Source organism: Nothoprocta perdicaria, unplaced genomic scaffold (genome assembly GCF_003342845.1).
Source record: "Nothoprocta perdicaria isolate Ctin4 unplaced genomic scaffold, notPer1 scaffold_204, whole genome shotgun sequence".
NCBI classification, from domain to species: domain Eukaryota; kingdom Metazoa; phylum Chordata; class Aves; order Tinamiformes; family Tinamidae; genus Nothoprocta; species Nothoprocta perdicaria.
Window position 1 is genome coordinate 1,372,282 of NW_020455250.1, and position 27,426 is coordinate 1,399,707.

Sequence of the window (27,426 nt, forward strand, 5' to 3'; positions counted from 1 at the left end):
CCTTTCCTTTCCTTTCCTTTCCTTTCCTTTCCTTTCCTTTCCTTTCCTTTCCTTTCCTTTCCTTTCCTTTCCTTTCCTTTCCTTTCCTTTCCTTTTCCTTTCCTTTCCTTTCCTTTCCTCCCTGCAAACACCTTCTCCCTGTCCCTAAAACACTATTTAGGCAGGGAAGCACCTTTTGCCATCCCCCTTCTTTTCCCTGCTAACTCCCTGGGTTTGGTTTACTGTGGTGAAATTTATAAACACCATGTTTCCCTTTACAGCACCTCAGTTTCCTCACAGAGCAAAGTATCCTCGTCTTGAAAACATTTCTTTTTAAGAATAAGGTTTTAACACCCTCTTCCAATCGTCTCCCTTAAGAAATGTGTATAGCTAGCACTGTTGTGTAGATGTAGGTACAGCTTTTATTGATTACCAGCCCGACATTTCATTTTGCAGCTGTTGATGTAGTTCACGACACAGACTGTTTCTCTCTTTTTTCCTTAAAACGAAAGGGGTGACTTTTCTTTTTTGTTTGGTTGGTTCCTTTGTTTTGTTTTCAAATGCACTTCAGATGCTCCAGGAGGCCGCTTCCATGCTCGTACTTCCCACGGGCTGAGGACCCCAGGAGACGCGGGCTCAGTGCGAAGCAGGGCAGCAAGCGGGGAAACGCGGGGCCGCCGCGTGGGGCTCCCTGCTCCCGTCACTCCCTGGGCTTTCGCTTTGCTCCTGTCCTTTTCAAGGACCCGGGTGGACACAGACACGGGGAGGCCGGGAATGGGGGGGGTTGATGCCGAGTGGGGCGAGGGGATCATCGGGACCACCCAGGATCCTTTCCCTTTTGCAGCCCTGCGTGGCTTGAGGACGAGCTCAGCCTGGCACCAGGAGCCTCTTGGGGATGTCTCCTGCCTGGAGGCACGTTAGGAGGAGACACGTGGAGAGCAACGCGTTATTTACAGGAACCCATCTTCACTCCAAGGACAGGGGCTGCTCGCAGCTGAGCAAACACAACCGCACCGTGAGCACAAGGAGCACGGGCGCCTCTTTCCCGGGGCTCCCTCCCTTCCCCACACGGCAGCCCATTTCTGCACATCCCGTCATTTCTTTATCGTCTGTAAATTAATGTAATTTTCTCTCCCTGCAGTACCACAAGCTCCAAGTTAATGATACAAAGAGAAATGCCATAGTCAAAATATACATGATACATATTATAGTAGAGGGTTGGGGGTTGTTTCTTCCTTTTTTCTTAGCCCTGGCAGGTGATTTGAGATGCTACATGCTCCAACCTCTGTCACTGAATGGTTCTCTCTGTGGACGTCTGTGTATATATGTTTGTATTAAAAATATATCAGTCTTGTGGTGGTCTTAAAAAAGAAAGAAATGGAAGGAGGTGGGGGAAGAAGTGGTAATAGTGAAGTTCTTGCACTGTGTCACTGTTTGTTTTTTTGTGGCTTCAAAAAATACACATGTTCAACTCCCGCACTGACGGCAGCTTGAAGCTTTTGATTTTAACTTTTTAACGTTTTTGACTTTGGAGTAATAAAAAAGAAAACAAATAAAGCAATACGCCCCCTCCTGAAACAAAAAGCAATCAAAGAAAAAAAAAATACTGCTCTGATTTCTGCAATTTGAAAAGCATTTAAAAAAAATAAAAAAGAAAAAACGATTATGCATCCTTACAGCAGAGGGGTTTTCAAGAAAAAAAGGAAGCAAGGACCTAGAGAAGATGCCCAAAGAGGGCGGCATTTCTGAGTCCCGCTGGACGGGCGGGCGGGCGGCTGGCCCCGTTTCTCTCGGGCGCTGCAGCGCGCCGGGCGCTAGTTCCGTTTCGGAAGGGCTGGCGGGCGGCTGCGCCGCTCCGCGCCGGCCTCTGCCCCCGCAGGCGCCGGTGGCCGGTGGCCGGTGGCCGCTGCCGCCGCCGAGGCCGCGCGTCGCGCACCGCAGCGCACTGAGGTAAGGGAGGAGGGGGACGCCGTCCCCCGGCAGCACCGGTCCCTCCGCCGCCTAAAACCCCTTGATGTAGCAGTAGGCCTCCAGCGTGGCGAAGAGGATGTAGAGGAGCCAGAGGCTGACGAAGAGCAGCGTCGTGGCCACCTTGCAGCCGCGCGGGCCGCCCAGCTCGCCGCCCAGGTGCGGCCGCCGGCGGTAGAGCAGCACGCTGATGCAGATGAACGCGAAGATGGTGAAGAGGGTGACGGAGAAGGCCAGCGTGCCCGCCGACACCTGGAACTCCTGGCCCTGCGAGGCCCAGTAGATGGCTGCCACCGACCACGCCAGCCCGATGCCCAGGAAGACGTTGACGGCGTTGCTGCCGGTGACGTTGCCGATGGAGGCGTCCGCGTACACGTCCTGGATGGCGGCGGCTTTGCTGGCAAAAGTGTCTAGCGAGGGGGAGAGGAAAATGGTTAGCTTGAGGAATGGCCCTGAGCCCACAGTTTGTACCACCTTCACCAGTGGGCAAGTGCTGGTTGGCCAGCTCTTGCTCCGAGCCCCTCTCTGCATGAGATTCCCGTTCTAGCCATGCCCTCCCAGCTCTCACCACCATCAACACGCGCCTCAGCGGCTCATCTCCTCACAGAATCACAGACTGGTTGAGCTTGGAAGGGACCTCTAGAGATCATCTATTCCAACCCACCCTGCTCCAGCAGGGACACCCAGAGCACGGGGCACAGGGCGGCATCCAGGCGGGTTTGAAGACCTCCAGAGAAGGAGACTCCACAGCCTCCCTGGGCAGCCTGTGCCAGGGCTCTGGCACCCTCACAGTAAAGAAGTTCTTCCTCATACAGAGACGGAACTTCCTGTGTTTCAACTTACTTACACACACTGCCCCTTGTCCTGTCACTGACCACCCCATCCTTGGTGACATGAGCAGGGATGACTGCTTGGAGGCAGCAGCGAGCAGACCTTGCCCACAAACAGGGTATCACTTCCCAGCCTAACCCACATCCCAGGTAATGGGACTCAACTGTCTGGGAGGCAGGAGGAATGAGGAGCCCAGGCTCAGGCTCTGCTCAGCTCATTGGCCTGTGTGGAGGCTCAGGCAAGCCCAAGGCCCCATTGCCAGGGGGTCCTGCACAGTATGGGGAAGGCAACTCTCCTCCTAGCCCTGTGCTTTGGCCCATGGCCTCCTCACCTGGAACAGAGGTGCCGAAGGCGACGAACACAACGGCGGTGACTGAGTCCTTGAGGCCGATGGTGCAGCCAAAGTGGGAGGCGAGGTCTCCGATGACGGCGGTGAGCATGCCGATGATGAGGATGGAGACGACGAAGCAGGCCCAGCCATTGCAGTACTCCGTGGGGGGCACGCAGGCAAACAGCACCTTCCAGAAGACCGTCAGGAAGTGCATCACGTAGTCGAAGCAGGACGGCAGGCGCTCCTCGCCAGACTCATCCTCATCTTCATCGCCCGCTGCAAGCAAAGCAGAAGGAGACGATGGGCTCTCACAACCAGGCTCCTGAGAGGCCACCCATCCTACGCCTCAGCTGATGCTCGGCCACATTATCAGGTGATGCCCAGCACGAGTATCTGCTGCCTGGCGGGGACCATGGTCACAAACCTCCCCAGACCATGGCCTCTCACCCCTCCTGCATCACGGCCGCCCACCAGGACCTACCCGGGCACAGCAGGACCCGGGCAGCCGAAGCCCAGGGTCCCATACCTGGGACAAGAAAACGCAAGAACCTGGAATCAAAAGGCAGGTCTGCTTAAAAGGTTAAAAACACCAGAGGCAGTTAGGTACTATATAATTAATCTGTGCAACTCAGTGTCGATTAGCATCATAAAGTCACACAGGTAAGTGAATTTTGGGAAACTGTGGAAGGTTATAGAATTGAGTGCCATGACTGTAATCAGGAAAACCAGAGTGTCTCCAGATCCTGACTCCAGGGCATGCGCTGATCAACAGCCAGGCCTCAGCAAGAGCCCACAGCTGTATGAGGTATAAGGACCAGCTGTGCAGCCCCATGGAGATGGTTATCCCTTAAATGCCAGTTGTGAGGAAGAGCTTTGGAAGCCATGGGCTTTCCCAGACTGCCTGGACAGCAGCCCGCAGATCTCCAGGCCTTTCCTCTGCCATCCCTGCTGAGTGCCAGGACTCAGCACCTGAGCCCCAGCAGGACTCCCCGCAAGGCTGGGGCAGGCTGGACGACTTCCAGGAGCAGGAGATATTTTATATTATTTGTATTAATATTTATATTATTTATATTAATAGTGCAACATCAGGCACACCAACTTGCAGCTCCATGACTGAGGATGGGACTCTGTGGTCTGCACTAGTTATTAGATCACTAAAGCAGAAGGAGCAAAGCCTGTACAAGCAATGTGTCTAAAAACTGGCCTTCAGGGAATGATTTTTCCACTTGAGCTCTCCTATTTGTAAAAGGCCAGCGTATTTGGAGCTAATGAGCTCCTTGGACTGATTTAGCTGATGACCAGCTCACATGCAACAGCTGGACATCACCGACCAGGCAGATGCTGTCTCAGGTGGCTCCTGAGTGCAGACAGATGCAATCCCCATCTGTGCAAGCTTCTGAAGTTGCTGTTGAGGTCAGCACACTGCTCATCGCCCCCTCACCTGCACTGACAGTAATGGCCTCCATGAACTGGTCCCTCCAGGAATGTGTCCCTACAACCAGAGCCAAGTTTGTCTTCTTGATCAGCTTGTCCACGGTGCTCTGTTGTGAGAACAAAGATGCAGAAGATTAAACTAGTTTTTCAAACACCAAGTAATAGCAGTCAAGACTGATCTCACAAGTGTGTCCACTGGAGGCCTCTTCCTTTCCTTTCTTGGAGGACACCTGGGGCAACTACTGACCTTGAACTCATAGGACTCCTCAATGATGACTTCTAGTTTGGGATGCTCGCCAAGTATGGGCTTGCCCATCTCTGCAATCCTCTTGGCTTCCTCCTCTTCGACCGTGAGCTTCCTGTCGGCCACTTCTGCGAAAGCAAGGTGAGCACTAAGTGGCAGGGAACACCTCTCGAGATCCGGGGAAACACCACAGAGGGGCTCCCCTGGACAGCCCTTGTGCAGCCCCCTCCCAATCTGCTAAGTTCACACAGAGCTTTGGGTGACTGGGGGGAGGGGGGGAGCAGCAGACTACAGAAAATACAGGACAAAGATTTCTGCATATTAGTTAAACACCAAGAATATAAGAAGATATCATTTTGATTAAAAAAGAAAACATCTTATGGTTTCAAATGGACTTTCCCTTTCATTAGAAAATCACCATTAGTGCTCTGGGTTATTTAACTCTCAGATATACATCCACAGTCACAATCACACATATCTGTGTGCATATGTGTTTATGTGTATATATGTCTTTATGTATACATATAGACATATACACACACGCACACTTTATTCCTTCTCTCTGCACAGTAACTACTTTTTTGCCACACTGCAATTCCTGCAAGGCTCCTACACTTGGGAAAAAATGAGCAGGAAGAAATAAGCCAGGGGCCAAGTGGGTTTTTGCCCTCACATTGTTGGATGTTTAATGTCTCCTCACCCAGGTGCCAAGGGGGTGGGGGTGAGAACAACACTCCAAGAGTGTTCTGCAAATGAAGGCTGGACATGTTACCTTTGTATTCCTTTTTTTTTTCTCTGACTCCCCCTTTGGTTTTGCATCATCACCCAGGAACACGAATGTTTCAGAAGAACATAAATATCAGATCTCAAGAGCAAATGCATTTACTGATGTTCAAATGCTCTCCTGGACTGACTCCCCACATACAGGTTCCACAAAGCTGTGGGTGTGTGTATAAGGCTGTGAAGATTATGAGAAATGTGCTCTCTAAAATCCAATAAACTCAACACCCGCCTAAAGAAGAGAGCTCAAAGCACAGGAAGACAAGTTTGAAGAGAGAAGTATCTCATCTGCAGATATTCTGCACATTTCAGAGCCAGATGTCTGAAGAGTGAATATGTTTTGAGGGCTGGGTGCTTTAGGAAAGCATCCTGACCCCACACAGCAAGGGACACCTTGTTCTTGGTGGAAAGGCCACTGCTAACGTCCAGGCAAAACAGCAAGTCAGTGATCACACATAGCAGGACTCGAGAGGGAACTGGTTGAAGCATCTTTGTTCCTAATTTTGCATTTAGCTTGAGGATAGCAAATAGGCGGTGGTGGATTTGTCTTCAGAGAGTTGTTCTTGCTGGGACAAATGAGAAATCTCTCAGTGGGTGGAGGCACCAGCAGAGAAACCAAGAGTGCCTTCAGGGTCAGTGCCAGCAAATCAGAAAAGGAAGGACTTAAAGTAGACAGAAATGCTTCAGCAATAGGTATTTGCCCAGGTGGATAAGATTCACAGAGCTAGTATAAGGCTGAGAAGTCACTACTTGGATGATACCACCCAGTCCAAGCTGCCTGCCACCAGGCAGTCAGTAGGTGACCATGGTGGCCTACAGAGGCAACAAGTGACTTGCTGCTGCAGATTGTGCCACTGGTCACTGACATGGACGAGTCCTGTGCAAGAGGAAGGCCACAGGTCTGGCAGCATGTAGGCTGTGGGTACCACCACTACTCCTTTTCTAATATTTGGGATGCTGCTGCAAGGAGGATGTATTGGCAGTGCCTGCTGGGACACAGATCCATCCCTGTGGTGGGGCAGCTGTGAACCAGTGAGGACTCTCCTCTTTTATTAATGGTGATTAATATCAAGATCTATAATAATGATGGCAATATCAAGATCTTTGTGCTTACTAAGAAAAATATGCAGGGAATGAAGATATGAGTCAATTAATACCTGTGCCAGGTTTTCTGGAAAGAATGAAGATGAGTTTTCCTTAACTTCCTTGTGCTGGCCAGTGTGGGCTACCTAACTGCAGCACGCATGGTAGCTCTGCAGAAAGGGGGAGGCAGCACAAACAAACAGCATCTTATTCTGCCTGAGCAGTGAGTCATGTTGCCCAAGGCTTCCTGCAGAGTTTGCCAACACCACAGGTAATGCCTCAGATGTTATTAGGTATCGCTGGATTGCTGCAGGGTTCATCAATCCTATGTGGACTCCAGCCTACCTCTTACTCCACACAGAAATCACACAGAAAGTGCAAACTCTGCAAGGAGTCTATTTATAAACTCTGCCTTTCCTCATCAACCCTGCTAGATTGATTACAAAGACTGTAAACCTTGTAAGACCTGCAGAGTTTATAAAATGTATAAGAACTCCTATGGCAGGTGACATTACTATAACACATCACAGAAGCAGAAACAACTACATCCATCATTTAAAATCAATGAATTTAATCAAAATCATCACAGCCTAGCCCAAACACAATGTACTCTGCACCTGGGAATCCCCCAAAGTTTACAAAGGCTGACAGAGGAACAGCGGCGCCTGGAGAAAAGGATGGCAGCAAAGAGGCAATGCAGAATACGAGAGATGTGGAGGACAACTGCAGGCAAAGGCCGGGCGACCCCAGGGGAAGAGACGGCTAAGCTGAAGAAGGGAGAAACGGGAGTGAACCTGGAACAAAATGTGCTGCATGGTGCTATATTTGGAGGCATAAACTGATGAACATCAAGAACAAGATCCCAGTTACTCATATCCACTTAAGCAGGGATTTAGATGAAATCTCCTTTTCCAAGACTGAGATCTGGAAGGTCTAGTCTAGGTCAGTCTATACCTGGAAGATCACAAGGGGTGCACATTGTGAAGAATGCAGGTGCTTATACACTAGCCCCCCAGCACTACCCCATATATCACTTGCTCCTATTTGGGATCTACCATACCCTGAAGCTAAGGTGCTGAGGTGCACAGAGCTCTGCAGTGGTCCAGTTTGGCAGACCACTCAAGAGCACGCTGACACGTGCTGACAGCACTGAGCTGTGGGAAAAGCACAGCAGTCGTCCCAACAAGGTTGCAAAACCCAAACATAGGGACAATCTGGTTTCCTACAACCTTCACTGAGAAGCAAATGCACCAGAAAACTGCAGCTCACAGCTGGCAGCACACGTTCTTGGGCTCCTGCCCACTAAATGCTGTTGCACTGTGCAGAAACCAAAAGTCTGGGATCAGAGGAAAATCCTAGGAAAAGGAGACTACAAGACTGAATTTCCTGGTCTGTATAAATCCAGAAGATGCCCTAAACCAAAATCTCAGTCCCTGCATAGCTTTAAGTGACTTGTCTTTGACATGGTAAGAAAATGCAGGGACTCACTCAAATACTATCCATCTAGAAAAGCCCAATCTTCCCATGCTTCAGCAAGTATATGCATTACAGAATATATTTTGCTTCCCATAGTAAGCAGCAAGGATTTAGCTCAGACCTTACCAAATTCATGCTTTTTTTCTACACCTGTGGCAAGCAGGTCAAAGTGAGATCTGAAACTCAACTCTGAAGCACAAGAGTTTGCCCAGCTTCTTCTGACTGTGTGCCTGAGATTGCCAGACAGACTGCAGCAGAATATCTCGGTGTCACTCACCAGCAGCAAGGTCTTCAGCTGCTGGCAGGTCACTTTGTTGCCTCCTCAAGCCACTCATGGATCAGCTACTGATTTGATGAAAACAGCAAATATTCCAGGCAGCCCTTGGATGACAGTAAAGCCACCAACACTTGCATACCCAGGAATGAAACAGGGCTCTGGCTGTCTTGGTTGGACACAGTGGTAGGAGGTGGGATGACCATGACAGCACTAACAGAGGGGCCACCTGGAGAGCTGCCCTGACTCCTGGCAAGCTTGTACCTGTTTGTACCTACCAGCACACCAAAAGGCTGTGGGACTTGGGCTGTTTCAGAGGGCACCTGGCTAGCTGAAGATGTGCCACCAGAGGCACCTTTGGGCCCCGCGCCGCATACACTGGCGAGACAAGCTGAGCAGTGATGGAGTCCTGCTGACAGCAAGCCCACTACGACATTAATAATGCAGGAACCTCTGTCATCAGGCATGGGGAACTGGAGCGCCGAGTTTGCCCAAGAATGTATGTATATCTAGGATGCCCTATGGGGGCCGCTGAGGGACTGCTACTCCCAGGCTAAGTCTGTCAACTTTTAGCTGCAAACCAGCTGCAAGAGAACGGGTATAGGCAACATATCTGCAAGTCCTGCCTGTCCGTTCTGATGGTGGTGAGCTCAGAAGGGTGTCTCACAGCAACGCTAACAGAAGAAGCTTAAAAATAGTAAATGAAAGAGTTAATTATTGATAAAGTTGGTTACATTTGTAAATGTGCAACAGGAAAGAACCTTCCAAGCAAAGCACAGAAACCTAACACACTTTAAAGGCGAATCTGAAAGCATTTTATCTATCCTTGCATTTTCACTGAGTTTATGTCCTAAATTAAGAAACAAACATAGTTTAATGAGTCACATATCAATTTTGTGCCATAGCTTACTCGATGTATTCATGCAAGTGATACACAGATGCTGCGTGCCAGCCTGCTGATTCTCCTCTGAAGATAAGTCAGTGGCATTTGTGGCAATCAGGACAAGCTATGACCTTAGAGGTCCAGCTAACATGTCTGTTGCCCCAAACCTGCACTCCCCATACAACTAAGGTAAAGGACTAAGCCCTTCCAAAGAGCAATATAAAGTAGCTGCACAAATCTGCTCTCTTTTCCCACTTACTACATAGGGAAACTGAACACGAACAGCACACGTTACATGAATTAGTGCCAACCTCACCCATACATGCACTGCTGGCCTCTCCCTGCATTAGGCCTATATGCCGCACGCTCTGTTCCCACGGGAGTTTAAGTACAGAGGCTGTGTGTAGGGCCCCAACAGATGAGTGTGGGGTTTCCCTAACCTCACACTCTCTGGTGATAAGTGGGTATGTCACGATCTGCCCCACTTGCACAGGCAGGTGACATTGGAGTAGGGAGAAACCCACTAAAAAGGAGTCTGGCTCTGTAGCCCCCTACATGGGATCCCCTTAGAGAGAAAGGACCTCTTGCTTCTGCCCCTGGTTTCCTCATTCATTCAGCTACATCTCTCTTTGCTACAGAATGGCATTGCTGTGGCACATTCTTGGGCCAGCGAGGCCAGGAAAGGCCAGAATCTTCTGCACTGCTCTCAGTGCTGACCCCTGAGGCCTGGGAGAAGTCAGAGGTGTCTCTCATCAGCAGCTCTTCAGAGATCACAAATCAGCTGTCCTTAACACCAAAATCTCCTAAAAGGCCTGAAAAGCGAGACAAGGGCCCAGAAACATATGTCCTGTATAACCACGTACAAGGTAGAGAACCCAGGAAAACACTGGGCTTTGGGTTGGCCTCATCAATTTGAGATGTAAGCTGACAGCTCCTGCCTTTCAGCGAAGCCCTTCAGCCGGCAGGCTCAGCTTGCACTCACAGCTGCAGGACGGTGCAGCAGTTGTGGGGCACGCTCTGGCTGGCATGCACTGCTCTCACTGGAGGGTCCTGAACTTGGGGGAAAGTGTGTGCAAAGATGGGGGGCTATTGGGGGCCCTCCAGGAAGCACAGAGTATCTGCAGGGTACCTCTGCTCTGTCCTACCCACATCCATCCAAGTGTGTTAGGCATCAAAAAAGACTGTCATGAGCTGTGATAAATAAGTGAAAAGCAGGAGGGAAGAGAAGACAGAGTTTTAATTTGGAAGGTCACGTCTGTCAAGGTGAGTGCTGCCAAACTGCAGCTTAATTATTAACTAGCCCTGATTTCTGTTTATATCAGCATCACTACCTACCTTTCAATGCAGATTGCACCCTGGACTTCCAGCTGTCAACCCCAATTAAGCCTGATAAGGTCTGGATGCATCAGGCAAGAAAGGGAGCCCGCCAGGGCCTCCCGGCTGCCTGCACCTCCTTGCCAGAAAGGGAAAGGTGGGCAAGGAGAAGTCCCCAACACCCTTCCAGGCATTGGAATTGTGCGCTGGCATTGGCCACAGCAGCACCGTTTGCTAAGGCTAGGCAAGCAGGGCCTGCTGCTCCACGTACTGTGTAAATATGTTCTATGTCTCACCCCAGGTTGCTCACTGATGGTGGAGGAGCTGCTGCAAGCAGCGGGGAAGACCAGGTCTGAGAGAATCAAAGGTTGGATGGGAGAAATGAGACAGGCTGCAGCAATGGCCACGTTTCACATGAGCATGGTGCTAGGCCCAACACTTCTTTGCGGGAAGTGACCAGAGGTTTCTGGTTAAGTCACTCTGTGCTCGGATTCTGAGTGATTCTGCCCCACTCCGAGTTGATTCAGACAGGCAAGGTAGGGCAGGGAAAGGAGGGTTAGCACCTCCCTGACGCACCTCTGCCATGGACAGGCTCGGCTACCTTGGTCATCTGCCTTTCTTGCTCGTTCTTCAGCTTCCTCAGAATGAGCATCCTGAGACTTAATTCACTGCTATTTGCAAAATGCTTTCAAAGCTACACATGATGTGTTTTTGGGGAGATCAAACTACTGTAAGGAGGTCCTTTTTTTTTTTTTTTTTTTTTTTTTTTTTGGTATTTCCTCCAGCGAAGGCAAAACAGAGCAGTGCTCACACATGATGTATTGCTCCTGCAAGGTGCTTGCTAGCTCCAAAGCCTTCAGGTCAGGTGAAACCAAATGGGAACTGGACATTGCCTGTGGCCCCCCTGACACATCGTAAATCAAAGTTAGATAAAGATCATTTCTGCAGGGGTAATCTGGCCACCATACCTTTTGTGCTGAAGCAGACAACGGGAAGGCCCCATAATACTGCTAGAAAGGTAGATACCTATCACCTAAGAAATGCTGCATGATTAGCAAACAGACACAGACCAGTTTGTATTCTCTGTCACTTGCTGAATAAATTGGATTAAACCCAGCAATGTATTCATGCAAGTCTGCTACGGAGGCCATTTCCTACCCCCTGAGCTATCCATTTCTGGAGTGGGCCTATATCTGCATGAAGGTCACCCCTTCTGGGGACTGCGCTGCTAGGAAGAAATTAAAACGACAATTAAAGTGGGATTTCTGTTGCAGCTCAATAAAATATAATCCCAGCTAAACAAAGTAAACATCGAGCATGAATGAGTCTCTCTCTCCAGAGGGCTGTCAATCCATCAGTCACAACTGGGGAAGACTGCTGGCTAAAAGACGCTCCAGCTTTTGAGGTTAGCATATTGATATGCCCTTTAATGAAACACATGCACCCCCACAAGCACCAGCACTTTGTGCTGCTTTCTAAACAGGGAGGAATCTGCTTGCTTAGCGCGGAAAGCTATTTTTGTGGTGTGATACATCCAGCATACATGCCACAGTGTCCTTAACACCAACTGGGAAACTCTACGCACTCATGAGGGGAAGGTTAATGTACAGCCAAAACACATTAGAAAATGTGCATAAATTTCTGCTCTGTCTCAAGATTATTATTGACCTAAGTGTCCCCAGCAGGGCAGTTGATGGGCATTCTTGCTCCAAAGAAATGGCTGCTTAGACAAGAGGTGGGTTTTAGCCAGGGTCTATCTATATGCCTGCAGTGAAGCCAGGGTTCCTGTGAAGGGGATGGTTTGGCAGCTTGAGCTGGGGCTGTTTTGCAGCTGCCCACAGACTGCCGAGGCGCCAGACCCAGGGCAAAAGCCACAAGGCCACGCTCTGCATCACGGGTGGCAGAGAGAAGAAACCAGGGTGGTAAGGGCCACTTGTTTCTAGGGGCTATGTGGCAGATGTGTGTGTGGAGCTGCATGTGCACGCCGCTGTCCCGACACACTGGAGAAACTGGAGGCCTCCACAAAAACTCCCAAGGTGGCTCAGGAACGGAGCAAAGGTGCAGAGCCAGGTCTGAGAGAAGCAGCCAACGGGACCAAGAAGAGGTTGCCTGAGATGCTTCCAGGAGGAAGGGATGAAGGGATTCCACTGAAATGTTCAATAATGCAGCTTTTTTTAACAAAGATTCCTGCATTTCCGTGTAATCTAAATCTAACATGACACAGACTAAATGAGAACGTCACTTCCATCTCCGCTTATTAGCCATGATCGCTGCTGAGTGACACTCCAACATGTGTTTCGGTGGTGGGATGGCACGCTCGGCCCTGCTCATGTCCGGGCTGCCTGCTGGCTTTAATAGAGCATCCAGCCTGAGCTCTGCAGGCCCAAACTGCAGGCCCAACACACGCTCCTGGGCAGGCGGGACACTCTATCCAGCCTGGCAAAGCAGTAGCAGAGGACATGCACCTCAGGGACCTTCCCCTTTCCTCACAGGCAGAAATACGGCCCTTTCTTCCTCTTCAAAAAAAAAAAAAAAAAAAAAAAATCTGAAAGGGACTTTCTATAGCTGGTGACCACATTATCCAATAATACCTGCCAGTAGCAATCAGTTTGGATCACAACAGAGAGGCAAAATTATATTATTCTAATACCAATTATTTGGTTGCTGAGGTTCTGATCAAATTAGGCAGCTACTGAATTAAAGCAATGAAATTACTGTGAAGAGGCTGTGCTCGACTTAATTTCAGTCCTCGTGGACCTGAAGAAGCAACAAAGAAAAACGTCTAAAGTGGTCAGAGGAGTTTTCCATAAATACCCCAGGCTGATATTTGGGGAACCTGGGATTTCTGCCTGTCACTAGCAATTTCCTAATTAGCACAATATATTATGGGCTCAAGCCATCCTCTGGACAGCAGATTTAGCATTCTCCATAAAAGCAGGGGAAACTAAGGCTTACCCAATAGATAAGTCGTTCCTTTGATCTGCAGCACAGCTCAGGCACATGAACATACACGTCCAGTACCTTAATTTCACATAGAGCAAAGACTTGCAGTAAACTTTAGACCCAAAGGAGCGTGGCTGCCTCCTCAGCAGCCCAATGTAGGACCCAGAACTTCTACACTTGTTACTTTATTTTTCAGCTCTGTTTACAAACCTGCCACACTCAAGCTCCTCTCTGTGCCCTGCGTGCTGGGCCTTATCTTTTGACAAATGTTTCTTTAGTGCAAATTCAACTGTAATTGTATCTGGAACCGGAGGAATAAGAAAAATACAGGGAGCATAAATCATACTGCAATGTGATCAAGAGGGACCAGAATAATGGGGATTTCAGGCAATGAAGGAGAATTCAGTATTAATAAATGTAAAATCCTGCCACATGGAAAGCAAATAAAGAGTGTTGAGCCAGTGCTGATGGTGAGGAGAGAAACTGTGTTGATTTTCACCACATCCTCAGAATCCTGCCCTCATGTCAGGCACATTTTGGTGTGCCCTTGCCCCTCTGATGGAAAGGGTGTAAAAAATATTTAAGTGGATTAAAAAAAAACACCCCTGATGTCACCTGATGCAGGTAACATCACGTCCATGCCCCAGGAGGGATTCCTGGAGCACCCCATGCTGGTCCCAGCACCACCCTCCTGAGGTGACTGGTGCCACCATCTCCTGCAAAATTTGCAGCTCCTGGGTGCTCTGGGGCAATCAGAGCTGCCTGAAGAGAGATTGTAAAGGGATTACGCCCCAATTACCCCAAACTACATGTTCTGCTTTGCAATCCTAGTTAGGTTATTTCCTAAAACTGTGGCAAAATTCTAGAACGTAATGAAAAGTTTTTACATTATCAATCACTTTGATGTGTTTTAATACATTGTTCTTACATAGTTCCTGCTAGACATTAATACTGTGAGCAGGGATTGTCCCTCAATACTGCAACAGAGCAAACAGAAACACATAGGACCTGACTGAAGAAGATGAAAACAGAGTCAAAGCAGAGAGAGGAAAGGAGAAAAGCAGTCTTACCTTGAGTGAGCAGTAGAGCTGTGGAGAAAGAAGAACAAAAGAAAGACAGGAAGAAAGCAGAAAACAAGGAAAAAGTTAATATCCCATTGGGAAGAGCTGTGAAAGCTGTTTGGCAGATGGCAACTTTCAATGAGCAATGAATGTGGCTTAATGCAGTGTGCGAGCTCTCTGTAGCCACATGCCAGGTGCAGGTTGGTGAGCAGGCCCAGTAGCAGCAAGATGGAGATGAGGCTGGAGAGAAGAGATGAGCAATGGGGCTCTGGGTCCCCAAAGTATCCCCCTGCCCCCATGAGCAAAGGCAGAGGGATGGGATGTGGGAGGGGAGTAGCAGGGAAGGGAGGGAAAGTGTGGGGAGACAGTCACGCTTGCCATCAGGGCCTGACATGTCCCAACCTGACCCAAAGGCATTGGAGGTGTCCCTGCCACAGGCAGGAGTTCGTGGAGGCAGACGGAAGGCTTGACAAAACCAGGGGGATCTTGGCAAACCGATGCAGTGTTGCTAATCACTCGTGGGGCTAAAAACAGAGGAAGGCGCCAGGTGGTGGCGAGCACATCGAGAACCTCATGTGTTTATAAAGTGGGTGCTGGCCTCAAGAGCATCATGAAGCAGAACAGGAGGTCATGCTGCCATGAGCCATTCCCAGGGCTCCCCAGAGATGCCCTGACTTGCCTGGGTCTACCCCTGCACCTCACAGGTATCCTTCCCAGAGATGGTGGATGCCAAGCTGGAGTACAGGCAGGCGTAAAGCTTCGAGTCTTCATGGGTCTCTCGGCTCCCAGCTGCATGTCTGCCTGGCAGTATTTCATGGGCATTCGCTGTGCAATGCCATCATGGAAGGATGCAACTGCATTGGTTGGACTAGATAACCTCTGAGGTCCCTTCCAACCTTAAGCATTCTATGATTCTATGATTTACACAGTAAATGTAACTACATGCTCCTGTGAGATCAGAATGCAAGTTGGGGTGGAAGAAGAAGGGGGAGAAGATCCGTGTAAGGAATAACCTTACTCTGATGTTTCACAAAGGCATAGCCTCGGATGGTGGTTTCATGACTCTTTCCTGCCTCGATTTCCCCACTCCCCAAAACATCACAAAGAAGCATCCTGCTGGATTCCTCTTAGGTGATATCCCTCAAAAGTCACGTCCTTTGTCCAAGTGTCAGACTAATCATAATGGAGTCTGCATAAGGTATCAAACAGGAAAAAAAGAAAAAATCAAACCTCCTTTGAGAGGGGCTGAGCAGCAGGTCTATGCCTTAGCTCTGACTTTTACCTGTCCTTCAGACAGCAAACTGGTCTCTCAAGACGTGCTTGCGTGCTAGGATGGTACTGTAATTACTAACACTTATTATCATGCAATTTTACTCTCAGAAGCTCCAAACTCTGTACAAAGACTGAGTCAGTATTAACATCCCCATCTGACAGATGGTGAAACAAGCATAGAGGGGCTAAAGGGAACATTTTGCAAACTCAGAAGCGGGCTGGATTCCAGAAGTGCGAATTTACCAAGGCTTGCAGTGCAGGCCTCTGAGAAGCAGCCACTTTTACAGAGGTACCTGATTTTATCCGTGCAGGTTTGAAAGTGATTTCCTAGGCAGCTCCTCAAAGGTCCCACGGCCCATCAGAGGCAGGCTCAAGGAAAGTAATCCTGAGTCCTGGCTCACTGTCTCTTCTGCGCTCTGCTGGGTAACACTCCTGGGCATTGCTCTTCATTTAGACTGAAAAGAGGGTCAGATTGGTCAAGATCAGCCACACAATCCAGCACGGCAAAGAAAATGCCCGTGGTCCTGCACATCAGCCCTGAGACGCTATGGAGCCTGGCAGCAGTTCAGTGCCCTTCTGCGTCAACATATATGAATGCGCATGTATATTTGGCAAGAGGAAGGCTACAAACAAGCAACAAGCCTCTGAACTCACTGCATCTCTATTAGCACCTGGAAACTGTCTTAATCAATCTAATGATCACTTCATAATGAGGGCAGTCAGAGGAACACACTTATCCACACGCGCCAGGCCTGGGTGCTGGGAAAGGAGATTGAAGGGAAGATGAAGAGGTCACCTGCTGAGCATCGCTAATGTTTTGGTCAATCCTTTTGAGAGCCAAGAATCTTTGGGGAATAGAGTCATGAAGAAATCCTCCAGCAAGCAGCATGGCTGCAGAGCCAAGAGAAGCAACAGGGTCTTTGCTCTGCCCTCACACAGCTTTGCTACTGAGTTCCAGATGAGGCACAGCTCCTCCTAGCACTAATCTCACTCACCCTCCTGTCACAGCTCCACGCTTCCTTGCAGCCTCCTGGCTCTCCCACAGTCTTCTGGTCCTCCAGACCATGTGGGAAAATTTAATCTGTATTTTTTGCAATTACAACCATTAGTACCATGTGTCGATTCAATGCTCAAATTTAATATAATGAAATATACGGGCCCCTAAGCTACAGTGGTTATTAAAAAAAAAAAAAAAATCACTCGTTCCTCATGTATTTTAAAACTGTTATTCTATAGCTTTGGGATTTGAGTTTATTTTTTCTCCATTTCCTTTTGAGCCTGCAAAAGAAGTATTTTTCTCCCTTTCACTTATGCTATGATACATGAATATTTGAAGAAGCCTATAAAGCTATGAATGAAACATCACGAATACGGCATGCAGAAAGCCAAGGGATTATTTTATCTTTATATTTCTGAGTGAATGCTGTGCATGCAAGCAAGAAAATGATTTCACGGACTAAAGCTTCCTTCCTTCACATGCATCTGCTAATATGCCCTTAGTCCTGACCTGTAATGTTTCCTGACAACCCATGTGGGGATGCTGTACCTGCGCTGGCCCCTCACGACAGTCCCTGTGCTGTTCCCATCCTGCAGGCTTCCCTCTCCTGTCCGCAGCCCAGGTTTCCTCGTTCTGTCTCCCGGGCATGTCCTCTCCTCCATTCCTGCTGCTGTTGAGTGGCCAAGTCAGCTCACCTCAGCTCTGCAGCACGGCCTCATTGCTATTGGCATCTCCAGTAGTCTCAGAGGCTCGACAAGCATATTGTCATAGGGAGCTGCTAAAATTAGCTCAGCATTCAAATCCAGAATAGCAAATCCATGTATCCCTTACCTAAACCTTGCCTAGAGTGAGTGCAGACAAATACATGCACCTGCAGACAAGGCAAGCGACACTCACTCTGCTCTTCACTCAATCCTCCGGGGACGCGAAGCCTTCTCTTCGATACAAAGAGAAGGCAGTGGGCATTTTCAGTGCTAAAAGGAAGCAACACAGAGGAGGGATACGCAGAGAAAGGCACACGAGCTCAGCGTGACTTCCAGTGCTGCTGCCAGTACCCAGAGGAGGGATGTAATACATGAAGGTTCCCTACCTCAGCCTGGCCCTGCATATTAATGAAGCCATCACCTTGCACAAATTAGTCTGCTAGCATGAAACACTGAATGTGGTCATGTGCAAAACGCCAAATCCTGCCTGGCTTGTCCTTGATTAACACAGAAGGAAGCAGGAGCTTCCCAGGGATGCTTTCCTGGGATGAGCCTGGGCGTCAGGGCTCTGTGCAGGGGAAGAGGCGATGGCTGGGGGGATTCTGGGCAGCACAGGGGGAAGTTGCTGCTTTGTAGCCAGGTGGAGCTGGGACAAAATAGCCCTTCACATGCGGGTGCTTCCCAGATGCAGACGCTCTCCCCTGTACAGAAGCTGCCTTCCTTGAGCTGCTCCATGATAATGTATTTGGCTGCATCCCAGCTTAAATTCTGGATCTCTGTTACTCCTTCATTGGGATCTCTCTGCTCTGCAGGCCTGTTTTTTTTCTTTTTTAATTAGGCAAAGCCAACATTTTATGTATAAGCTCTGCCTCCCTGACACCTCTGAAATCCTACAATTTAGACCTCAACTTAACAGACAATGACCAATAAAAAAAAAATATTCTGCATGTTTCCTACAAGATAAGGGGTCAAATTCTGCTGCAAAAGAAATGCTGGTGTAAAAGGGCATCCCAGCCTCATTTTAAACAGTGGAATACCTTTTTCTGCAGCATATCTCACAGAGGGATCTGAACATGCTACATTCTTTATTCCGGACTCTTTCTTGATTAATGTGACATTAACACACTGCCCAGGTCCCATGCACACCCAAAGGAGCTCAGTAACCAAGCAAACTGAGGGATGAATGATGAATGGTTTTAGGCTATTACTTCTTGCATCTCTAAAGGCTTCCTCCACACTGCAGAGGTCTCTAATACAGACCTCTGTGCCAGCACCAAACACGCTAGGCAAAGAAGCTGCTTGGCTGTGGTGGCTGGCAGCACTCCAGAAGTGACCCACACAGCCAGCTAGCACTGAGCCCAGTGCCCAGCCCAGGGCGGGTTCTGCTTCTGCAAATCCAGGAGATTAGCCAGGGGGGTCCTAACACATTGTTAGGAGCTCAGCTCCCTGCAGGGATAGGGGCCATTCATCTTTGAGATGCAAGACTCCGACTCCACACCAAGCTGAGGTGAACAAATAGTTTCTCTGAAGGCCTGGGCAGAGCTGCAGGACTGTTTCTTTTCATAGGCTAAACAAGCCTGAGGTTTTGCATTATTAGCCCAAATCCTATTACTATTGAAGGCAACAGCAAAGCTCTTACAGGCTTTGGAGGAACAGAACCAGGTCCATTCTCCCCATCAAGAGAGCCCATACCGTTCAGCTTTATCACAGTGCCGCACGCAAATGGCTTTTATCAACAGGGAAGAAGATAACAGAAATATAAGATTCCTTTGATATTCCCTTTTACAGCTGATAGGAGAAGAAGATTCTCTGAATCTACTCATACTTCAGAAACTGCAGCCATGTGTGCTCTTACATACTGATGCGGCTTATCTTATGAGGGCATGGACTCTTGTACCAAGCTACATCGTCTTCATCAATATTTTGAATTAGATAATGCGGTTTGATCAATCCAAACGAGGAACCCATCTTTCTTTGCAGTTTAATCTCTCTGTGAATCCCAGCCACATCATCCCGCTGGGACAGGCAGCTTTTCTGTAAGCTGTGTTGACACACGATTGAACAGGGATGTGTCGAGAGACTTGTCTGTAGCAGGTGACTCTGTGCTGGGAGGGTGAGGGGACTTCAGACAAAATGTCCCCAACACAGGTCATACCACCTATTTAATCGAGGCCATGGGGCCTCTGTATTCCCCCTTCCAGGAAAGTCACATCTTGCAGGAGGATACAGTTTCTGAAGTAAAATTTTGCAAGAAGGATGTTGCAAAAGTTTAGCATTATTTTGCAAGAAGGATGTTTTACAAAGTGCAGCGCTCCAACATCAGCATTCATGCATCATCCCTGAGGCTGAATCTCCTACTGCTGTGCCACTGGCTGAATTCTCAGGAGGAGGCTCCCAATTACCCTCATGAAACATAATTTTCCAAACCCGATTTTCACCATTACCTGCTATCAGACAAAATCTTCCACAGTAGCCTCACTTGTCATTCTGGCTTTATCAACACTAAGGCTAACCACAAGTTCAGCAGAAGACTTGACTTCTTCCAGAAAAAAAGAAGAGTAAATTTTGCTCCTGTAAAGCAGGACTGCATACTAAGTGTGAAAGCTGATGTGTGAAGACAGTAGAAACAGCCTGGATTTCCCTGAAATTCTGCAAGGCTGAGAGTAACAAAACCCCAGGTCTGAGCTGTGAGCTAAGTGATACCAAAGCTGCCACGAGAGTAACAGTCAACTCAAAAGACAGCGTCTTGTACTAGGAGAAAAATCTTGTTTCACCATAGGAATGCTTTAAAAAGGTGTTGGAGAAAAAGGTTGGCCAGAAAGGTGGCTCAGTGCACTGTGAGGTTTTGAAGCCCAGCACACAGTGCTGTCGATCGGGATTTGTTCTGTCACTGCACATAAAGACGAGACAGGAAGGATCCAGAGGTTAATTCCTTAAGAAACAGAGAAAAAACAAACAAACAAACAAAACAACCAGGAAACCTGGGAGACAGACAGTATGATGGAAAACACTCTTCACTCTCTGGACAAGTGGGTTCTTTTTGCTTAATTTCAACTTAACTAGCTTGAAGCAAGTGCCCTCTTCGCTGGCACTCTTGGTATCTAATATGCCCCTGCTGAGGCAGTATCGCTTTTGTTACAGAATGGGTTGGCAAGACACCCATCTCACATCTATTCAAATCTCTCTCTGAATTATCTGAGCACATTAGCAGATAAAGTGAAACAGTCAGCAGCAGCATAGGTACCCTTTGAAACAGCGCAAGGGATTTTTTTAAGAATACCAGCCATCTTAACTGACTATCTAGATTGTTCAAATTTGTGCTTTTCTTTGATCAGATGTGACTGCCGAATACAGGGACATGGACTGCAGCACATAACAAAAACCAGTCCAATCCTCTATACCCTTAAAGCATGCGTATTCAAAATAAAAAGGTTCAGGGCTCACAGAGCCCTGAATCAGGGCAGAAACTTCAGTGTGATGCTCTAGACTGCCGACAGTATAAGCAGGAGTGTGAGTCACAAGCAGGTGATTTTCTTTCTGTATTTGGCATTGGTGAGATGGAGGTGGGAGCCCTGCGGACAGAGAAGTGCAGAGAAGACACCCAAGGGTGATCCAAGAGCTGAAGGAAATATTGGCAGTCACAGATTAAAAGCACATATAACATGTAGGTATCTACACAGGGGAAAGACTGAGAGCAGTTCTTTATCCTAACAGAGAAAGGCATGTGAAGAACCAGTGGCTATAAGCTGAAGCCAGACAACTTCCTTCTAGAAGTCATGCCTAGTAAGTCAAGAGCTTTACTAGAAGTCAGACTCAAGAGCCTGTGCTCAACACACAGTGAAACCTAGCATCCCTCACTGCTTACAGGCCACATGAAGGTGTCTGGTGGCTTTAAATTATGAATTCGCTTTGGCTTTAAACTTAACAAATCCATGGATGCAATGTGACACTGTCATGCTAATGCCGGCGCTGTCTATCCCGAACGTCCTGCAGAGCTGCGCAAGGGAGTTAAGACGGGCTAGAGGATATTGCTGTGTGTGTGAAATAAGAGACATGAGACATTTCAACAAGAAAAAGTTGTGTGATATCCAGGCAACTGCCAGATGTTCCCACCACCTGCAGCAGTATATGGGAGTGAAAATAAGCCCTTGGGCACATCCATCTGTCTGTACTGTGTACCAGACACTCAGAAGGTGGCATTCCTTCTCGTTAAGTGCTTCTTTTTAAATATAGTCCCTCCTGGGCCATCCCAAAGCTGATGAAGCCAATGGCAAAACTCAGCAACTGAGAAAGAGGACACAACAAGGACAAAGCAACATATAAGGCAAGGCGTGACTGAATGTCAGGGTTTCTTCCCAATATGATCCCGATCAGCTACGAGATCCTCAACCTCACTGTATCCAACTCTAAACTAGGACATTAACAGCAATCCACATCCTCTGGATGAAAGGCTGTAATTACTTACGACACTTTTTTTTTTTTTTTTTTTTAAGATGAAAGATGTTGACAACCATTTTTAAAAATAGCAGCAAAACAAGTTAGCTCACACCTTCCCTCTTTTCCTGTGGGCTTTCCCTTGCACCTCAGAGAAATCCAATGGCACCAATGCAATGCCCGGGCAGGAACGACAGAGGGAAGGACAGCAGGGTGTACAGGGCGAGCTTAAGAGGCAGCCATGCATTTTGCCCTTTCCTTTTCTAACACATTCTCTAAGGTCCTGGCAAAGAAGGAGGAGAGGGCAGAACGGCCAAGATGTGCTCAGAAGGAAAACAAACCAAACGAAAGGAACTCAACCAAAATAATACAGCCTCTAAGGCCCAAGCATTGCACAAAAGGAGGATCAGAAGTAAGCTAGGCTCTAAAAGGCAGAGATGACACCGAAACAGGGCGAGAGCGAGAATACAGGAGGGCAGAGAAGAAAAGTCAATCTGTCTACAGAAGGAGAAGAGGAGGGAGGGGAGATAGGAGAAAAAGGGTTATATTTTTGGAATCGGGGTTTAGAGACTTGATTTTTTTTTTCCATTTGTTTTTCATAAAGGATCTCACACCTGATATTCCTCGTTCCATCCATTTCGGTTCACCAAGGGCAATGAAGAAATTCTCCTGCCTTTCGTACTCCTCCTCATCTACTATTTTAACCCTTACGGTCTTCCTGTAGGGACAACAAGAGAGACAACCGTGTAGAGCGGCTCGGCCGGTCGGAGGAGACGCTGCTGCCGCCGGAGCAGCAGGAGCAGCAGCAGGAGCAGCAGCAGGAGCAGCCCACGCTCCTCGCGTGCAGCCCGCTGCCCGGGCGCTGTGCCGGTGGCCTGCTCGCTCCGCATCGGTCGCAGCTGCTCTTTGGGGAGGGTGTTAGGGGGAGATGGGGCTGGCAAGGGGGTGAGAGGGAGGGGAAGGGGGGTCGGACCTTGCTGATGGTTAGTGGGAGGCGACTTCTGCAGCACGTTTTGGTTTTGGATTTTTTTTTTTTTTTCAGTGTCACATGGTAATAGAAAGGGTGACTGGAAAGCACCAGGAGCCATTGCACGGTACCCAATGCATTTTGGCTGAAAGGTCAATTGCTTCTGTTATTCTCAGAATTAGTAATAAATCTGTAGGGACTCTGGGTTTGGAGACTGAGAAGGAGAGAGAGAGAGAAAGAGAGAGAGAGAGCTACCAACTCGCAGACAAGCTCCCCAGCGGGGGCGAGTCGGGTCTTTGCAGCCAGCCCATAGCTCTGCTAACTTCAAAGGATGCTGATATTCCTAATTTCCATTTTTAAAATGGCATATCTTATTGCTTCTGCTCTTTGTTTGCCTCCTCTCCCTGCCCTGAATGTTCCCTGACCGAGAGACTCCGCTTTCTGGGAGAGCAGACAGTTTTGCTGGGAGCTCGCGGAAGGCTGAATGGTACTAAAATACCTCGGAGATTTGAATGAAAACAGCCTTGACACTGGAGCGGGGCTGTCTCCTTCTCCCTGCTGCCAGGTTTCCAGGCTATGTCTAGCACCCCTGCAATGGACAGGGCTAAATCAAAGGTGGAGTGTCAGCTCTCTGCCCTGAGTTGTCATACCCAGAGCTGCTCTAGAGGGCTCACAGGCTTTACCCAGTCCTCAGGGAATTTATTAGGGGCTACTTCTTTGCCAGGCCTTGATTCCTGGAGTTTTGCTCATGTGGGACTCTCTGGACACCCCACAGGGCTACAGTCTCCTAGGATGCTGGATATCTTCCTAGCAAGCATCTTCTCCCTGAGGCTACAAGCCTTGCTTGAGCTGCCTCAGTCCCTTCCATCAGTGGGAATGATGGAAGGTCTCTCTCTGAGCCGCTGCAAAAATATTCACAACTGGGACTGCACTCTCCTTCTCTCTCTCCGTCCCTTGTCCCTTTTCCCAGGCCTCCCAACACAATTCCCATCCCACTCATGCTCCAGAGGTACCATGTGACACAAGTGTGTGCGCACAGCAGTGTTTTGGATAGAGCAGTTGGAAACAAAAAGAAATCAGAGGAAAAGGAGAAGAGGAGGAAGGGCAAGAAAGAAAAGAGGAAAGAAGAATGTTAACGTTAGTCTGCAGGGCCAGTACTACACCTTTCTGTAAACTCATATCCACCATGCGTGGGCTCATCAGCTCAAGGAAGAAATTCTTGTTTTTTTCATACTCCTCATCATCAATTACCTTGATGTGAACTGTTTTGCTGCGGATGGAAAAATAATAAGTGTCATAAAGGGGGGAAGAGAACAGAGAAGCAGAAGTGGAGGAAGGCAAAGATTTGCACGGGAGCATTAGAGTCAAAGTTTTCTCACTCACGGAACAAGCTCAACATGAGAAAGGTTACAGCCTGCTACTGACAGTGACACTGTCCTACCTTCTGCTTAACCAGAAGGTCTGAAGACAGGACACAGTGTGCAAAATGTAGTTGAACCCAGATAGCTCTGGTCCCCTTGCAAACCAGCACACATGCATAAAACACACGCACAAGAACACACCACACAGGCACCAACGATCACCTCCATACTGAGAACTATCCATTTTTCAAGGACATCCTGAGTGACCACATGGGAAGATGCTGCAACCTTTAGCTTTGAGCTCATGTTAAAGCGAGCCATAGGTGAGGCTGGTTAATCAGCTGCCTAAGGGAAAACCTGTCTCTGCAGCTGACTGAGTAGTGCTGTTTGCTGGGCAGAAAACGCTGTGTCTTTCCTTGGTCAAATTTCTTACGAGTTCCAGGAACATTTTGGAGGAAAAGAGTGAAAGAGCTTGCCATGACCTGGTTTCTTTCACAGAAAATAGATGTCTAAAACACAGGTCACTGTTCCTTGGCTCTCACTCCTACGCACACACAAACACAACAGTCTAAACAACTTGATGGCTTTGCCAATTATGCTGTCTCCCTTTCAGCCAGTGTCGCACTGATTGTCTCAGGCTGAAAATTATACCTGCACTTTGCCTGCTTTCTTATCAGTTGAAAGGCTTGATAAAAATCACATCCCTCACTCGTGATGGAATGGATTGGTGCTTTCACTCTGGGATGATCTCACACCCTCTTAAATTTAAAATTGTCTGTATATGCACCAATGATCACATATAATTATATGCTCATATACACGCACGCGTTCTGAATGGGCATGTGTTTGTTATCTCGAGCCTCCTAGGCTTTCAGTAAGCCCTGACCCCAAGCTGGAACTGCATTTTTTTTAATCAAAAGTCAATTCCACAAAAGTGCATTTCCATTACCCCAAAACAAGTGCTCCCGAGAACCAGGCCAATTGTCCATCTCACCAGGGCATGACTTCCCCATCCATCAGCTTATCACCCACAAGCACATTTCACCCCCAGCCTTCCCCACCCATTCTCAACATCTGGATCAGTCCCCTGATGAATTTGGTATCTATCATTTGTCTTGGCTGTGTATAGAAAGGAAGAAAAATCAGGATGGGAGATCATAGAGCCTCAGCAAAATAGACCCAGTCTTCAAATTACCACAGGTGTCTCAGTTTCTGTGCAAGTGAGCTGCTGTGCTAACATGTTCACAAAGTTTTGGGGATGATGTGGATCTTCATGGCTGTCAAATACAATCAAACTTACTGATACGAAGTGCTGTGGACCTAAGTAGCATCACACTGTTTGACCCTTTGCCTCGTAGGGAAAAGGACTGGTGCACTGCAAGGAGTGTATGTCAACAAACACACTTAGTGCCAAAGTGCGAGGGATCTGGAAATCTTTCACATACATACTGTGGGTTGGGGACTTGAGCTCCTCCCTTCGCGGGGAGGGTGACAATGATTTCTTTGCCTCTCATGAGAAGCTGAAGGAGCCCAGGCCATTTGTGGAGGTGCTGCCTGGCCCTCCTGCAGTAAGGGGCTGGAGTTGCTGAGCTCAAGGAGAGCTGAGCGCTAATCACAAACTCCAAGTTTACTCTCAAAACTCAGTTACCAACCCTCACTGCTAACTTGTCACCAGTCATCCACCAAATCCTCAGGGTGGAGGTGATTATGAAGCCTGCTCTCATTTGGTGCCATAGCCCATACATTAGTGACCTTGTTTTGAATAAAAAAAAACCCCAAACTGCACATGTCCTTACTGTGCTGAATATCAAGCACTAAATGATATGCAGTACCTTTGATCTCATAGTGCTCTGGAAAGTAAGCACCCCAGGCCCCAATGCTGGGGAGTCTGTGGTTATTAGAGGCCTAGCTGCATCCAAGAGCAGAAAAAAACAGACCTCAGGCTGTCACCCTTGCAGCCAGGCCTGGGCAAATGCAGTAGCACTGGCCCACACTGACTAGCTAACAGCCAAGCAACTGCTCCACTTACGAGCAGCTGAGGGAAAGAGCAGTGGCCAACTGTGTAATACTTAAGGAAGGCTTTTTGACCCCTGAAAATCACTATTTTCCAACACAAAATAGGCGGGTTGATTAATTTTCTTTACTGCACTTGGCACGTCTACTGGCATCATGAACAACCACAAAATTTGATTACTGAGTCATCACTGGATCTCCACACTGGCTATGGAAATCCTGCTCCCTGTGTTGCCTCTTTTCCAACCAGATCCAAACCCTGCCTGATAATGATGACACAGGGGACTAGGGAAAAGTTTGAACAACCTTTGCTATCTCCTGCAGTACTATGAATATGCAATAGAAGTCACCTCAGATTCTTATTTATAAGTTAAATCATCTTCCCTTTTGCCACTGCTCGTTCTGCAAATAAGCAGCACTAATGCTAGCAAGCGTCTTTTCCCTTCTCTAGTCCTTTCCAATCTCTGCTAATCCAGACTGAAAGATTTTAAACAATGTCTCTCCCGTATAAAAGTTGGTGCTCTGCTAAGACTTCATCACGATGATTTCACTGTATTTTCTTCAGAGATGTTGACTGGATTACCTTTTTGAACCACGTTTTCTGGGTCCCTAGTATTTTGCAAAGGCTTTTCAATTTGCTAAATTAAATCTACATCTGATTCATAGCTCTGATCTCTTTTTTGTTCTTACTACAAAACAGAAGGTGAGGTTTTTGAAGGCAGCTAGAGCTTCCTAAACTCCATTTGCTTTGGAAAAGCCCACTCGCAAACAGTACTGTTTATTGTTTCGAACTATGGGCAACTTCTGCCCTTCTGAGCTTTTGACTTTTCACAACTTTTAGTTGCTAATTTTTCCTTCATATCTTTTGCAGAGAAAACATGTGGAGTATGAAACACAGAAGAAATCAATGTTTCACTTTAAAAAGCTGAAAAAGCATATTTTTGTTTGCTTGGTTGCTTTAGAAAGGCGTTTTCAGTGTGAACAGCCCCATGTTACTCAGTATCTGCAACAAAACTTCTCCAAAAAGGATGCAGACACAGTTTCTTGGCGGCCGTTTTGGGTATCGTGACTACAGCT

At 48.0% G+C, this 27,426-nt stretch overlaps 1 protein-coding gene across 1 annotated transcript; it reads right to left on the minus strand.

The window, feature by feature from the left end:
* Positions 1–1,980: 1,980 nt before the first annotated feature.
* On the minus strand, positions 1,981–24,245 carry LOC112946409 (sodium/calcium exchanger 3-like; the record flags this gene model as incomplete). The annotated part of the gene is made up of 6 exons (XM_026038225.1): positions 1,981–2,357; positions 3,110–3,385; positions 4,551–4,650; positions 4,791–4,915; positions 14,611–14,628; positions 24,139–24,245. Coding segments are annotated over 6 exons (1,003 nt in total), but the record flags the coding sequence as incomplete, so codon positions are not given.
* Between the last annotated feature and the right edge of the window lie 3,181 nt (positions 24,246–27,426).